The sequence below is a fragment of the Sturnira hondurensis genome, unplaced genomic scaffold (genome assembly GCF_014824575.4).
Source record: "Sturnira hondurensis isolate 20B ecotype Veracruz unplaced genomic scaffold, ASM1482457v3 Scaffold0025370, whole genome shotgun sequence".
NCBI classification, from domain to species: Eukaryota; Metazoa; Chordata; class Mammalia; order Chiroptera; family Phyllostomidae; genus Sturnira; species Sturnira hondurensis.
This window is the reverse complement of record NW_028098001.1, coordinates 7,312,581-7,325,145: the sequence shown is the minus strand read 5'-3', so window position 1 is coordinate 7,325,145 and position 12,565 is coordinate 7,312,581. Positions and strand designations below refer to the sequence as shown.

Sequence of the window (12,565 nt, the reverse complement as noted above, 5' to 3'; positions counted from 1 at the left end):
ATAACAGGCACTACCAGACTCCCCCCACCAAAAAATGGCTCAAATGCAAGAACAAATCAAAGCCCCAGAGCCAATACTTTTAAGCAACCCAAGAGGTAGCCAACCTATCAGATGTACAGTTCAAAGCACTGGTGATGAGGATGCTCATAAAATTGGTTGAATTTGGTTGCAAATTCAATGAAAAAAATAAAGGCTATACTAAGTGAAATGAAGGAAAATGCATAGGGAACCAATAGGGGTGGAAAAAAAACTAGGACTCAAATCAATGGAGTGGACCAGAAGGAAGAAAGAAACAACCAAACAGAAAAGAATGAAGAAACAAGAATTCAAAAAAATTAAGAGAGGCTTAGGAACCTCCAGGACATCTTTAAATATTCCAACATCTGAATTATAGGGGTACCAGAAGGGGAAGAGGAGAGGGGGGAAGAGGAGAGGAACAAGTAGAAAAATTATTTGAACAAATAATAAAGGAGAACTTCCCCACATAGACTTCCAGGAAGTCCAGGAAGCTCAGAGAGTCCCAAACAAGTTGGACCCAAGGAGGAACACACCAAGGCACATCATAATTACATTAGCCAAGATTAAAATGAAGGAGAGAATCCTAGAAGCAGCAAGAGATAAGGGGACAGTCACCTACAAAGGAGTGCCCATCAGACTGTCAGCGGATTTCTCAAAAGAGACCTTACAGGCAAGAAAGGGCTGGGAAGAAGTATTCCAAGTCATGAAAGGCAAGGACCGACTACACCCAAGATTGCTCTATCCAGCAAAGCTTTCATTTAGAATGGAAGGACAGATAAAGTGCTTCTCAGATAAGGTCAAATTCAAGGAGTTCATCATCTCCAAGCCCTTATTATATGAAATGTTAAAGGGAGTTATCTAAGGAAAAGAAGATGAAAAACATGTACAGTAAAATGACAGAAAACTCGTAATTATTAATAACCACACCTAAAACAAAAACAAAAACAACTAAGCAAACATCTAGAACAGGAACAGGACCACAGAAATGGAGATCACATGGAGCCTTAGCAACAGGGGAGTGGGAGGAGGAGAGGGGGAAAAGATACAGAGAATAAGTAGCATAGATGGTGGGTAGAAAATAGATAGGGGGAGGGCAAGCATAGTATGGGAAATGTAGAAGCTAAAGAAGTTATGACACATGGACATTCCCACGGGGGAATGTGGGTGGGAGAGGGTGTGCAGGGCAGAGGGGAATGAAGGGGAGAAATGGGACAACTGTGATAGAATAATTAATAAAATATATTTTTAAAAGAATGAAACATTCTATTTTTGCTTGGAGGATTAAATCACTCTGACACAAAAAAGCAGCCTCAACTTCCAACCTAGGTGAAAAGTCTTCATTTAAAGGACTCCTAAATACAACAGTCCACCTCTATAATTATAGTTTCCAAGAAAGAGGATCCCAAGACCATTCTGCAATCCAGATCTGATGTTGCTCTCATCACACCCAGCCCTGCTTTGAACCTATCAAAACACTACTTTCTTTAAATTTTACTTAAGTCCACTCTTCCTCCAAATTCTATAACTCTATTCTTTTGTTTCCTGAAACACCCCATGCAGTTCCTCCAGTGTGCAATTTCCTTCACTAAAATGGGTTAAATACCCTCACTCTATCTGACTATAGGTTTTGTCCCTGGTGGTCTTGGGCTGATCACGTTAGCACAAGAGGTATCAAAATCCATCAAAGTTCATGTCGATGATGTAGGAAGTCTTTGTGGGAAATGAAAATTTATAAGAAAAGTAGGGTTCAGTAAGCAAAATATGTTAATTGAATTAGAAATGCCACAAAAATTGCCTGGCAGATTTTATCCAGCATTCTAATTGTGATCAGCAGTGTGTGTGTGTGTGTGTGTGTGTGTGTGTGTGTGTGTGTGTGTGATACTGTTCTCCATCACTTCACCAGAAGGTACTATATAGTGCCTTGAAGTATAGTGAAGTCTGGGACTCCAGAAAAATCAAGATTGGCCTGGAACCATTTGTTGATAGAAATAATAATTTTTTAAAAAGTTTCAAAAGTCTTGTGCAGGCTTAAAGAAAGGAGCAGACTTACAAGAGCCATATTGGGGTCGAAAGGAGAATAATTATAGTTAATTAAACTAAATTGAGACTATAATGACTCTAAAACAGAAAGAGAGAAACTATAAAAAGCATTAGTTATAAAATAAAAGAATGAATATATGATAGAATATTTTACTTTTTTAAATTAATTTCAAGCACACATAGTTGTCTAAGTACATGTATAAGAACATACACAGCAGGGAACTGAGTAATTCCACAGATGGGAACTGTATCAATTACAGGAAGAGGTGATGAGTACTAGTGAGCACACATTCAAGTATCTGACTCCACAAAGTCAACTGTGGTCTTTTATGAGCCTTTCCTGATATTTATATGATAATAATATGGCAAAATTTTCCAATAATGTTAATAGACCACATACAACATCTTTCCAGAAGATATCCAGCCATGTAATATAAAAAAGAGATCTTTATTGAAGAAGATACAAGATACAAGAAAAATTTTACATAGGACAATGATGCCTCAGTCCCTTTCAAAGTAGGAACCTTGGGACCTCACACAGTTCTCTCATTCTCCGTGGACTGTCTTGTCATATTTTCCTGACTCTCATTGACAGTCTGAAATCTCTTCCCTTTCAAAGGTGATTTTAGTTTTGGGAAAAAACAGAAGTCACAGGGCACCAAATCTGGGCTTTAGGGGGACTGAGTCACTTAAGTGATTTGATGTTTTGCAAAAAAAACTCTTCATGAGATGTGATGCATGAGTGGATGTGTTGTCCTGATGAAGCTGCCAATCATTAGTTGCCCATAGTTGCTGCCTTCTGAATCATCCAAAGAGTTTCTGTGGAGGAATGTTCAAGCATAATGCAAAATCTGATGCATATTTGTTGTTCTATTCCCTCAGTCATTTAAAATGCGTCAACCACACAGTACATGTGCTTACTCAATCATGTCTATCTCCCCCACTGAGTAGTACAGTGAAGTAGCCATGGTTCATGTATGCACATTACAGTCCACTCTCTTTGCTGCCAGGTTACAGTGATGTTGTGCAAATCATTCTCCTTATATTAACAATGGCTGGACTTTTTTTTTTCCCAGACAGACCTCATATATCTGAATGTATATCTAACGATAAGACAACAGTATATGACATTAACCACCCAAATCTCTTAACATCATTTTGGAGAAACATCATTCTTCAGAGGTTGTAGCCTGCTGGGCATCTCAGAATGTTGTACTCCTAATGTTGTACTCCTGTTCATTTGAGGGATGAGGTACCTTTATAGTATTTTAAACCAATTCACATATGTCGAAAGCCTTTTGTTTTGCCAATAAATTATTTCTAACATTGCTAATGCTTATTAATATCCCCTATTTAAAGCGGAGCTTATAGAAGTTGAAGTAAATGCCTGTTGATATGTCTATTGTTTTTGAAGCCCTTTTCTTGTGTGACTATCATGTAGTTAGAATGTCTGTGTAGGTAAATATAACAAGCATGATAATGCTGACAATAAAGTCACAGGTATAATACTTCTGAATATGTGATTGATGATTGATATGGACTCTGGCAGAGTGGAGTCCGTGTGTTGTGGCTGCATTGAAGAAATTCACATGGACTGCAGAAAGTCCTGTGGAGAAAAAAGGACAGCATGGCCACTTGCTCAGTGAGAGAGGGCCCCCACCCCCACCTGGACAGGCTTTTATTGCTTTTTCGGGCATGTTACATAGAGGATGGTCCTCATTGACTGTGCACAGGTTCCCTTTAGGAGATACCTTTTTCAGATAATAAAGGAAAGAATGTTGCTTATGATGTCAAAGAAAGGGATGCTTGCAAATCAAGGGGAAAAGTGGTTGAACTGGTTACACTCCATACTTGGGAGGTTTAGCACAGACTTTAGGAAGTTACTTTAAAGATATGCAGTAAGGATTTTCTATCTCAATTCAGGATGAGGAAGTTTTAGCAAAAGCAAGCCCCAAAGCAGCCTAGGTACAATGCAGGCCTGATTCCCCAAAGGAGAACCTATCTGTGGGCCTGGGTCCTGTGTGCTGACCTGCTCCCTGCCAGTTTTCCGAATCAGGCCATTCACCACTGCCACGCAGATAGATTCCCTGTATGTGATAAAATTATATTAAGTTTAAAAAAGAGGTAACAGTGGAAGGAAATGAGTGAGCTGGAAGTTAAAATGTTGCAGAAAGTAGTTTCTGTTATTTTATGAATCGTGGGAGTTTCTACAATAACTTCTTTTGAGAAAAGTAACTTTAATAATCATATCTGAACTGTGATATACAAAAATGATCATTTTCAGAATAAATTTTAAAATGGCTAGAGTAATGTCACAGAAAAAGTTTCTAGAAATAACATAGTTCTGTTAGATTTATAGAGTATGCCTAAAACAATATCAGAACATATGTATGGGGGTGGGCAGAAACAGTGGGTAAAGGCAGAATTTACAGATAGAAACAAAAACTTGCCTTTTGAGATCTTTCTCACCTTAAGCCTGAATGCTTCATGATCCCAAAGAATCCAGCTACAACAAATTACCTCATAACTTGCTTTGCTTTGAAATACAATACACTGGTTATATTCTCAAGTTGTATGAAGTTGCTTAAGCAAACTTAAAGTCATGAGCATGACTTCCGGATGTGTTCTTTTTATGTCAAGTGCCTTAACTAAGCAGTTTCAGGCCTCCAGTATTTTTCCACATTCTTTCAATGCTTTTCCATGCATTACAAGAGTCTCATAGTCATTCACAGCTTCTCCTGCCTTATCCTTATCCTGAGGAGAATCCACCAACTGTTCACCAGACAAAAGCCCAGGGTCACCAGGAGAGGTCTCCTGAGCTACAGCACCAGACTTAAGTGTAGTTACCCAGCTGTACTTATTTTCTGAAGACAGGGTTTCTCTGCAAGGTTCCCCTTCTGTACAGTCTGAGGCTTCACCTCAGTTCTCTTCAACTGCTTTCCTCAGTTCTTTCCTGCAGATAATCTTCAGTTACCTTTGCTTCACTGTTGGTTTCAAGTCTTTTCTCCATATTCTCCATGTGGTCTTAAACTCATATTAAATAAGAGACCTCCTAGAAGCCAGGGATCTTCTAGAGCTCACAGACTTATTTTAGGTGAAAAAAAAAAAACCTTCCAAGTGGATTGATGTCACTTTTGCAAGTTGAAGCATCAAATTATTTTACAGTAAGAACTGAAAGGGAGATGTATTGAATGGATTTGTGCTTGAGGTATCTTTAAAAATATCATGTTCATCTTCATGATCTGAAACAATCCTTCTAGTTTTACTTCTGACCTTTATATTGACTACTTCTGACTCATCATCTTCCTCAGGAAGATCCATACTGCGCCCTGCTTTGCTATGCACAAACTCTGCTCTAGAATTAGCGGCAGAGCCACACAAGCTATTTTCTTTTTCAACATGCTCTGAAGACTAACTGGCAAGATTTTGTTCATTGTCTGCAGAATCTTCCAAGAGTCAGCCAGAGGTGAGCGTGTCTCCATCAACAATTCCTTGATGTGATCTAGGGACACAAATTTCCTGTATATTTCTTGTAAAGGTACAACACATATCCAAATAATTAAATCACTTTTTCTGGAAAGGGAAGGAATTTCATAAATGGCATCAACATCTGGATTCTTTTCACAAGGTCTGACCTCTGAGTTACTTGACTTTTTCTTCTGTACCTCTTCTTTAGTCTTCTTGAAAAAATAGAGTTTGATGATTGTCATTAAGTTTCAGATATTTTAAATCCCAAGGCTTTTCCCCCTGGAGTTGCATCTTTTTCTCTTGCTCTGTTAATAGGATTTTCTGTTCCTAACAGAGACCCTTGACAAGCAAAGTCAAACATGGACCACAGTTCTTGTAAATTATTCTGGATAGGGGTTCCTGTGAGGAGGATGCGGTTACTGGCAGAGACAACATGAGCACATATCGTTTGTTGACTCAGTAGATGAAGATTTTATTTTATGTGTTTCATCAAGGATGACATAGTCCCACAAAAACTCTTGGCCATTCAAGGTTGAAAGTTGCTACCAATTATTGATTAACCTTTGGTATGTAGTGATAATGACACCATTCCTTTGCCGAATCCGACTGAGGTTTCTGATACGTTCATCCTTACTAGGACTATGAAAGGTTTTGACTCTCACTCCTGGAGTCCACTTGTCAAATTCTTTTACCCATGTGTTAATAAGACTGGTTGGCATGATCAGCAGCACATGATTTACAAGTGAAGCATCGAATATACCAGAAAGGAAATTGATGATTTGAACAGTCTTCCCCAATCCCACATCATCTGCCAAGATACCACCTTTTCTTCCAACCCTGTATAGGCTGCATAGGAAAGCTGTGTCTTCGTGTTCAAATAGTTGGTCCTGCAGTTCTGGATAAAGCAGCAGGCCAGAGTTGCACACATCTGTGAAGTCATCATCTTCATGATCTGCGAACTCCTCCAAGGCTTCCTGTAGTTTTTGGATTCTGCTCATCAGCTTTTCATTGGGAAAAATGTCCTTTGCCAAATAGAAAACTTTAAATGCTTCTTCCAGATCCCTATTCTTAGTAGCTTCTTTGGCCTCTTTCACATATCTCAGGTAATGGGCAGCCTGCCCAGGGCTTAGAGCCTCGGCTTCCACAAACCCCTGGGAAGCCTCCATGATTTTCAGTTTAGGTCCTAGGAATCTCTGCCGGAGATTGAATCTCGCTTGTTCCCACCCTGCTCTTCAATACCTTTGACAGGCATGAATCACAGAGTCTAACTCCAAATCCTTATTTGCTGTCAAATCACCTGGGCGGGACTACAGTTCCCAGAAGGCAATGCTCTGCTCCCTAAACTCCGCTCCCTTAGTCGGCGGGATTTGTAGTTTACAGATAATCGAGTTTTCCGCACTTGTCAGTAAGGACTTGGCTGTAAAGTCCTCTTCTCCATCCACATCGTCTCACTGGGGCGATAGTTCGTATTTCCGAGCCTAATCTTTGTACTTGGCTGGCCTGGAAGCCGGAGGTCCGTGGGCGGGCAGGACGCTCTAGGTCCAGCGGGTCTCGTCTCTATGACCACAGGAGGCGGTCCCGGGTGTTCCGAACAGCCCAGGGGGAGGTGCGAGTCAGTTCAGCCAGCGGCTGTCAGGGGAACATGGCAACCATGAGAGGTGAGGCGGAGGGTGGAGGTGGGTTGTGCGGGGAGGCCCTCGGGACTGGGAAGCCAGCGCGGGGCGGTGGCAGAAGAGGTTTGGTGTTACTCGGGTCTGTGGGCGGCCCGGCACTCTGGGCGCCGGTGGGGCTCCGGGCCAGTCGGAGGCGCTGGGCGTCTGGAGTTTGTATGGAAACGCTCCCGACTGAGTCCGCCGCTCCTCGGGGCAGCGCGGGGCGCCGGACTCCCGCTGCGGCTGTCTTCCGGGCCGCGGACTCTGCGCGGGACATTTTCCAGGCTCCAGACCGCATCGGCCTCAACGAGCTGGTGGTGGGTGGGAACCAGATACGGACAGGCCCGGGCTCCGCCATGCCCGGAGAGGGGTCAGGGCACGGGTTCTGGCTGGACCCGCATCACCCAGCGGGAGGCAGGACTGGTCACTGCCTCCGTCAGGGTCACCTCGCCTGCCGTCTCAGCTGCCCCTCGGGGCCCTGGGATGCTCGGATGCTTCAGGGCACACTCGCAATGTAGAAGGCAGTCTGTAACAGAGTTCCCCCCAAGGACAGGGTTGTTCNCCAGGCTCCAGAACGCATCGGCCTCAACGAGCTGGTGGTGGGTGGGAACCAGATACGGACAGGCCCGGGCTCCGCCAGGCCCGGAGAGGGGTCAGGGCACGGGTTCTGGCTGGACCCGCATCACCCAGCGGGAGGCAGGACTGGTCACTGCCTCCGTCAGGGTCACCTCGCCTGCCGTCTCAGCTGCCCCTCGGGGCCCTGGGATGCTCGGATGCTTCAGGGCACACTCGCAATGTAGAAGGCAGTCTGTAACAGAGTTCCCCCCAAGGACAGGGTTGTTCGTGGTTAGGAGGAGCAGCACTGATGTTTTGGGTGGAAGGTGAGATTCACCTCCGCCCCCCAACCCGGTGCGGGAATGGCAAATTAGAGTAATTCTATTTGATGACTGATTGCCATTTCCTGAAGGTGAGTCTCAATAACTCCATAGCTCTTTGTTTTCCTGAGTAGGGGAAGTTAGGATCGGAGCTGAATTTCTTGAGGATAGAGCAGTAGCCAGGAGAAGCTGGGTGACACCCGATTCTTTCTTCACCCTCCCCCTCTGAATAAGTATTGAACAAATATTTGAAGAGCATCTTCTGCATGGGTGCCAAATTAGTTTCCTGGTTTGGTTGTCCGCATTTAACATTTAAGCCCTGCCCAGGGGCATTGGCTTAGTTTCATTTGCTTGTCTCACGCATTCTCCCAACCTTAAGAGCCTTTTATTTATTTATTTTTATAGCAACACAGGAAATAAAACCCAGAATTGTTTTGATAAGTAACAGAATGGGATCAGCAGGATTAATGATGAGCGAGACTTTAAAGGAGTCCAAGTCATTATCTGAAATAGTTGCAACAACTTATTGGTTTAGGCTATTGCCAATACTTATTTGTTGGGCCTTGGTCATGTTAGAAATCTTATGTGCTCTCTAGATTTGCATAATCATAACAAAATTGCAGTTGTCATAGCTTTCTGATATTCACAAAGGATTGATTTGGAACTTACTGAATTTCCAAGTTCTTGAGTATTACAGATAATGTCCCATGTAAAATATAACAACAACAAGAACAACAAAAATAACTTCAGATCCTAAATTTCTGTTGGGGAACGTTTTCTACACAGAAACAAACAATGTGTGGGAGCTAATGGGAACTTCGTGAGAAAAAGAAAACAACGCGGATGTACTAATAAACCAATTCAACAATGCAGTTGAGTTGTGGGCTGGGTTTATAGTTTCTGGCCTTGGGCATGATGTGAAAACAGAATTTACAGTGAGTACATGAGATGAACTTTTGATTCTACCTTGAAAAAAATTGAAATGGCTAATAATTGATATTTCATACTGGAGAATTTGTGAATGGATTGCAGAAGAACTATATGGATCCAATGTTAAACTGAAATTAGAGAACATAATGCTAAAAGCATTAGGTATTTTTTAAAAGTTTGTTTTGTAAATGGATGCCATACCAAAGCCCTATATGTTTTACAAGTGTCAAAACTTCTTTGTTTGCTCATCCATTTAGATCAGTAGTTATTTTCAAGAATATAATATATATTCCTATAAAAGCACTATGCAAATAGGTATACTTTCACAGTTGATGACAATGATAACTCTAGGTCTGAATATACTTGCAGGCTATACATACTTGGTTTAGTGTTTAAACATTCACTATGTTGTTTTTGGGATAGTTTTCAGCTTGGCAGTCCTAACCTCTCTTATTTATGAAAGTGTTGACAATCTAGGGGTCAGCACTTTCATAAATATGGATTGGCAGTTTTTTTCTGTAAAGGACTGGATGTCATTACTAGTCAGCTCTGCCATTGCAGGACAAAAGGTAGCCATAAACAATTTGGAACCAAATGAGCATGGCTATGTTTCAATACTGCTTTATTTATGGATACTAAAATTTGAATCTTTCGTATAATTTGTAAGTTTCACAAAAGGTTATTTAAAAAGTTTTTTTTATTCCCATCTGGCTGGTGTGCCTAAGTTGGTAGGAGTGTTGTCCCATACACCAGAAGGTTAAGGATTGAATTCCTGGTCAATGCACATACTTAGGTTGCCAGTTTGATTCCCAGTTGGGGTCGTAGGAGAGGCGACCACATTGATGTTTCTCTCCCCCTCCCCCTTCCTCTCTCTCTGAAATCAATAAATATATTTAAAAATTTTTTAAAGTTTTTTCCCAACTATTTAAAAATATAAAATTATTCTGAATTTGCAGGCTTATAAAAATGAACACTGAAATGTAGTTTGCTCACCCCTGATCTAAGAGATGGGAAATGCTTTCTCCTTTACCGAGTAACTAAAGTTTATTGCTGTTTATTTTTGAAGTTATATACTTCTCTGATGTGGACTCCAGCCAGTGGGGTCCATGTATTGTGGCTGCAATGAACAAATTCACATGGACTACAGAAGTCCTGTGGAGAAAAGAGGATGGCATGGCCACTCATTAAGTGAGAGAGGGCTCTGACCCCTGCCTAGACAGGCTTTTATTGCTTTTCTGGGCATGTTACATAGAGGATGGTCCTCATTGACTATGCACAGGTACCCTTTACGTGATACCTTTTACAGATAACAAAGGAAAGAATGTTGCTTATGACGTCAAAGAAAGGGACGCTTGCAAATCAAGGGGAAAAGTGGTTGCACTGGTTACATTCCATACTTGGGAGGTTTAGTACAGACTTTAGGAAGTTACTTTAAAGATATACAGTAAGCATTTTCTGCCTCAATTCAGAGTGAGGGAATTTTAGCAAAAAGCAAGCCCCAAAGCAGCCTAGGTACAATGCAGGCCTGATTCCCCACGGGAGAACCTATCTTTGGGCCTGGGTCCTTCCTGTATGCTGACTTGCTCCCTGCCAGTTTTCCAGATCAGGGCTGGGCTACATTTGCCACTGCCACGCAGATAGGTTCCCTATACTTTTACTTTGTGTGGGAAAGTTTTAGAACAAGGAAGAATGGTAGTGATCTTCACTTCCTTTCACATAAAAATTGATTTTTAGCCTCTCATATCTTTTGAAAAGAAACTTTAGGTAGATACAAGTTCTTTTTCTTCTGTTCTATCACATTACTTTTTATAATAGTTAAAACTTTTTTTCATTCTAAGGTTTGTTTTAATAGTTTTTAATGAGATTTGAGAACTGTGATTTAATTGCTTCAGTGATTAATATAAAAGAGTGGCATTTGATGTTAGCAAGTAACTCAACATTTATACTAATTAAATATTATATTTTCCTTTTAGTATAGCAGTTCAGTAGTTTACAAATGATTAACAATCACGATCAAAGTTTTAAAGGTTGTGGCTATTCTTATTAATCTCTTATACATGTTACAGTTCTATATAAAATTAAAATGCAATTCGTTTTTTCTCTTTAAAAGTTATTGTTCACGTACAGTTGTCTCCTCCCCACCCCCCCCTCCCGACTACTGCCACTCTTGATCCTATCCTTCTTTGGCTTTTTCCATGTGTCCTTTATACATGTTTCTTGATACCCCTTCCCCCCCACTCCAGTTATCCCCTTCCCCTGCTCTGGTTACTGTCAGTTTGTTCTTAATTTCAGTGTCTCTGGTTATATTTTGCTTGCTTCTTCGTTTTGTTAATTAGGTTCCAGTTAAAGGTGAGGTCATATAGTATTTGTCTTTGCCCACCTGGCTTATTTCACTTACCATAATGCTCTCCAGGTCCATCCATGCTGTTGCGAAGGGTAGGAGCTCCTTCTTTCTTTCTGCTGTGTAAATGTACCATAGTTTTTTAAACAGATAAGAACAGATACTACATTTTATCTTAGCCAAAAGGCTGAGAAGCGACGTACTCTAGTTTTTTGATCCACTCATTTACTGATGGGTACTTAGGTTGCTTCTAGCACTTGGCTGTTGTAAATTGTGCTGCTATAAATATTGGGGTGCATAGGTTCTTTTGAATTGGTATTTCAGGATTATTAGGGTATAATCCCAGTGGTGGAATTGCCGGGTCAAAAGACAGTTCCATTTTTAGTTTTCTGAAGAAATTCCATACTGTTTTCCATAGTGGCTGTACCAGTCTGCATTCCCACCAATGGTGTGCTAGGGTTCCCTTTTCTCCTCTTCAGCACTTGTTGTTTGTTGCTTTGTTCATGATGGTCATTCTGACTGGTATGAAGTGGTATCTTATTGTGGTTTTTATTTAGATCTCTGATAGCTAATGATGCTGAGCATCCTTTCATATGTCTTTGGGCCCTCTCTGTGTCCTTCTTGGAGAATTGTCTATTCAAGTTCTTTGCCCATTTTTTAATTGGGTTGCTTGTCTTCTTAGAGTGGAGTCATGTAAGTTCCTTGTATATTTTGGAGATCAAACCCTTGTCCGTGGTATCTATCATTGGCAAATATAATTTCCCATATGGCTGGTTCCCTTTTCATTTCAATGCTGTTTTCTTTAGCCATGCAGAAGCTTTTTATTTTGATGAAGTCCCATTTGTTTATTATTTCCTTTATATCCCTTGCTCTAGGGGATGTATCGGTGAAAATATTGCTGCATGGAATGTCTGAGATTTTCCTGCCTATGTTCTCCTCTGGCACTTTTGTAGTATTGCGACTCAAATTTAAGTATTTTATCCATCTACAATAGTTAATACTTGATATCAATTTAAAAAACCATCTACAATTTACAAATAATTCTTCAATTATTCCCAGGGATATATTAATATTGAAGAACCTGTAACTTTATAAGTTCTTGCCTTACATAGTCTGAAGGCAACTTGTTTGGAACTCTCACTTTATTTCCCTATGAAAGTCACCTTTAAATTGTGGTTAGGCTCCCAAAGCAGTGGACAAAAGTATACCTAGTGCATATTGCAGTCATAGTAGCAGCCCAG

At 40.9% G+C, this 12,565-nt stretch overlaps 2 protein-coding genes and 1 pseudogene across 2 annotated transcripts in view; 1 reads left to right on the top strand and 2 right to left on the bottom strand.

The window, feature by feature from the left end:
* Positions 1-5,872: 5,872 nt before the first annotated feature.
* On the bottom strand, positions 5,873-6,913 carry LOC118982328 (DNA excision repair protein ERCC-6-like). The gene has a single exon (XM_037039366.1). The coding sequence runs from the start codon at positions 6,690-6,692 to the stop codon at positions 6,069-6,071; it is 624 nt and encodes a 207-aa protein (XP_036895261.1). The 5' UTR covers positions 6,693-6,913; the 3' UTR covers positions 5,873-6,068.
* Positions 6,914-7,075: 162 nt separating this feature from the next.
* The window catches only part of SLC35A1 (solute carrier family 35 member A1), a 34,585-nt gene continuing 29,095 nt past the window's right edge, over positions 7,076-12,565 (top strand). The window contains exon 1 of the mRNA XM_037039365.1: positions 7,076-7,184. Within this exon, the coding sequence (XP_036895260.1) occupies positions 7,169-7,184 (16 nt within the window). The 5' untranslated portion in view covers positions 7,076-7,168. The remainder of the gene's footprint in view (positions 7,185-12,565) is intronic.
* LOC118982403 (uncharacterized) lies at positions 11,415-11,523 on the bottom strand (annotated as a pseudogene).

Coding starts and splice junctions, on each gene's coding strand:
- LOC118982328 (XM_037039366.1), bottom strand. CDS start 6,692: ATGGAGGCTTCCCAGGGGTTTGTGGAAGCCGAGGCTCTAAGCCCTGGG.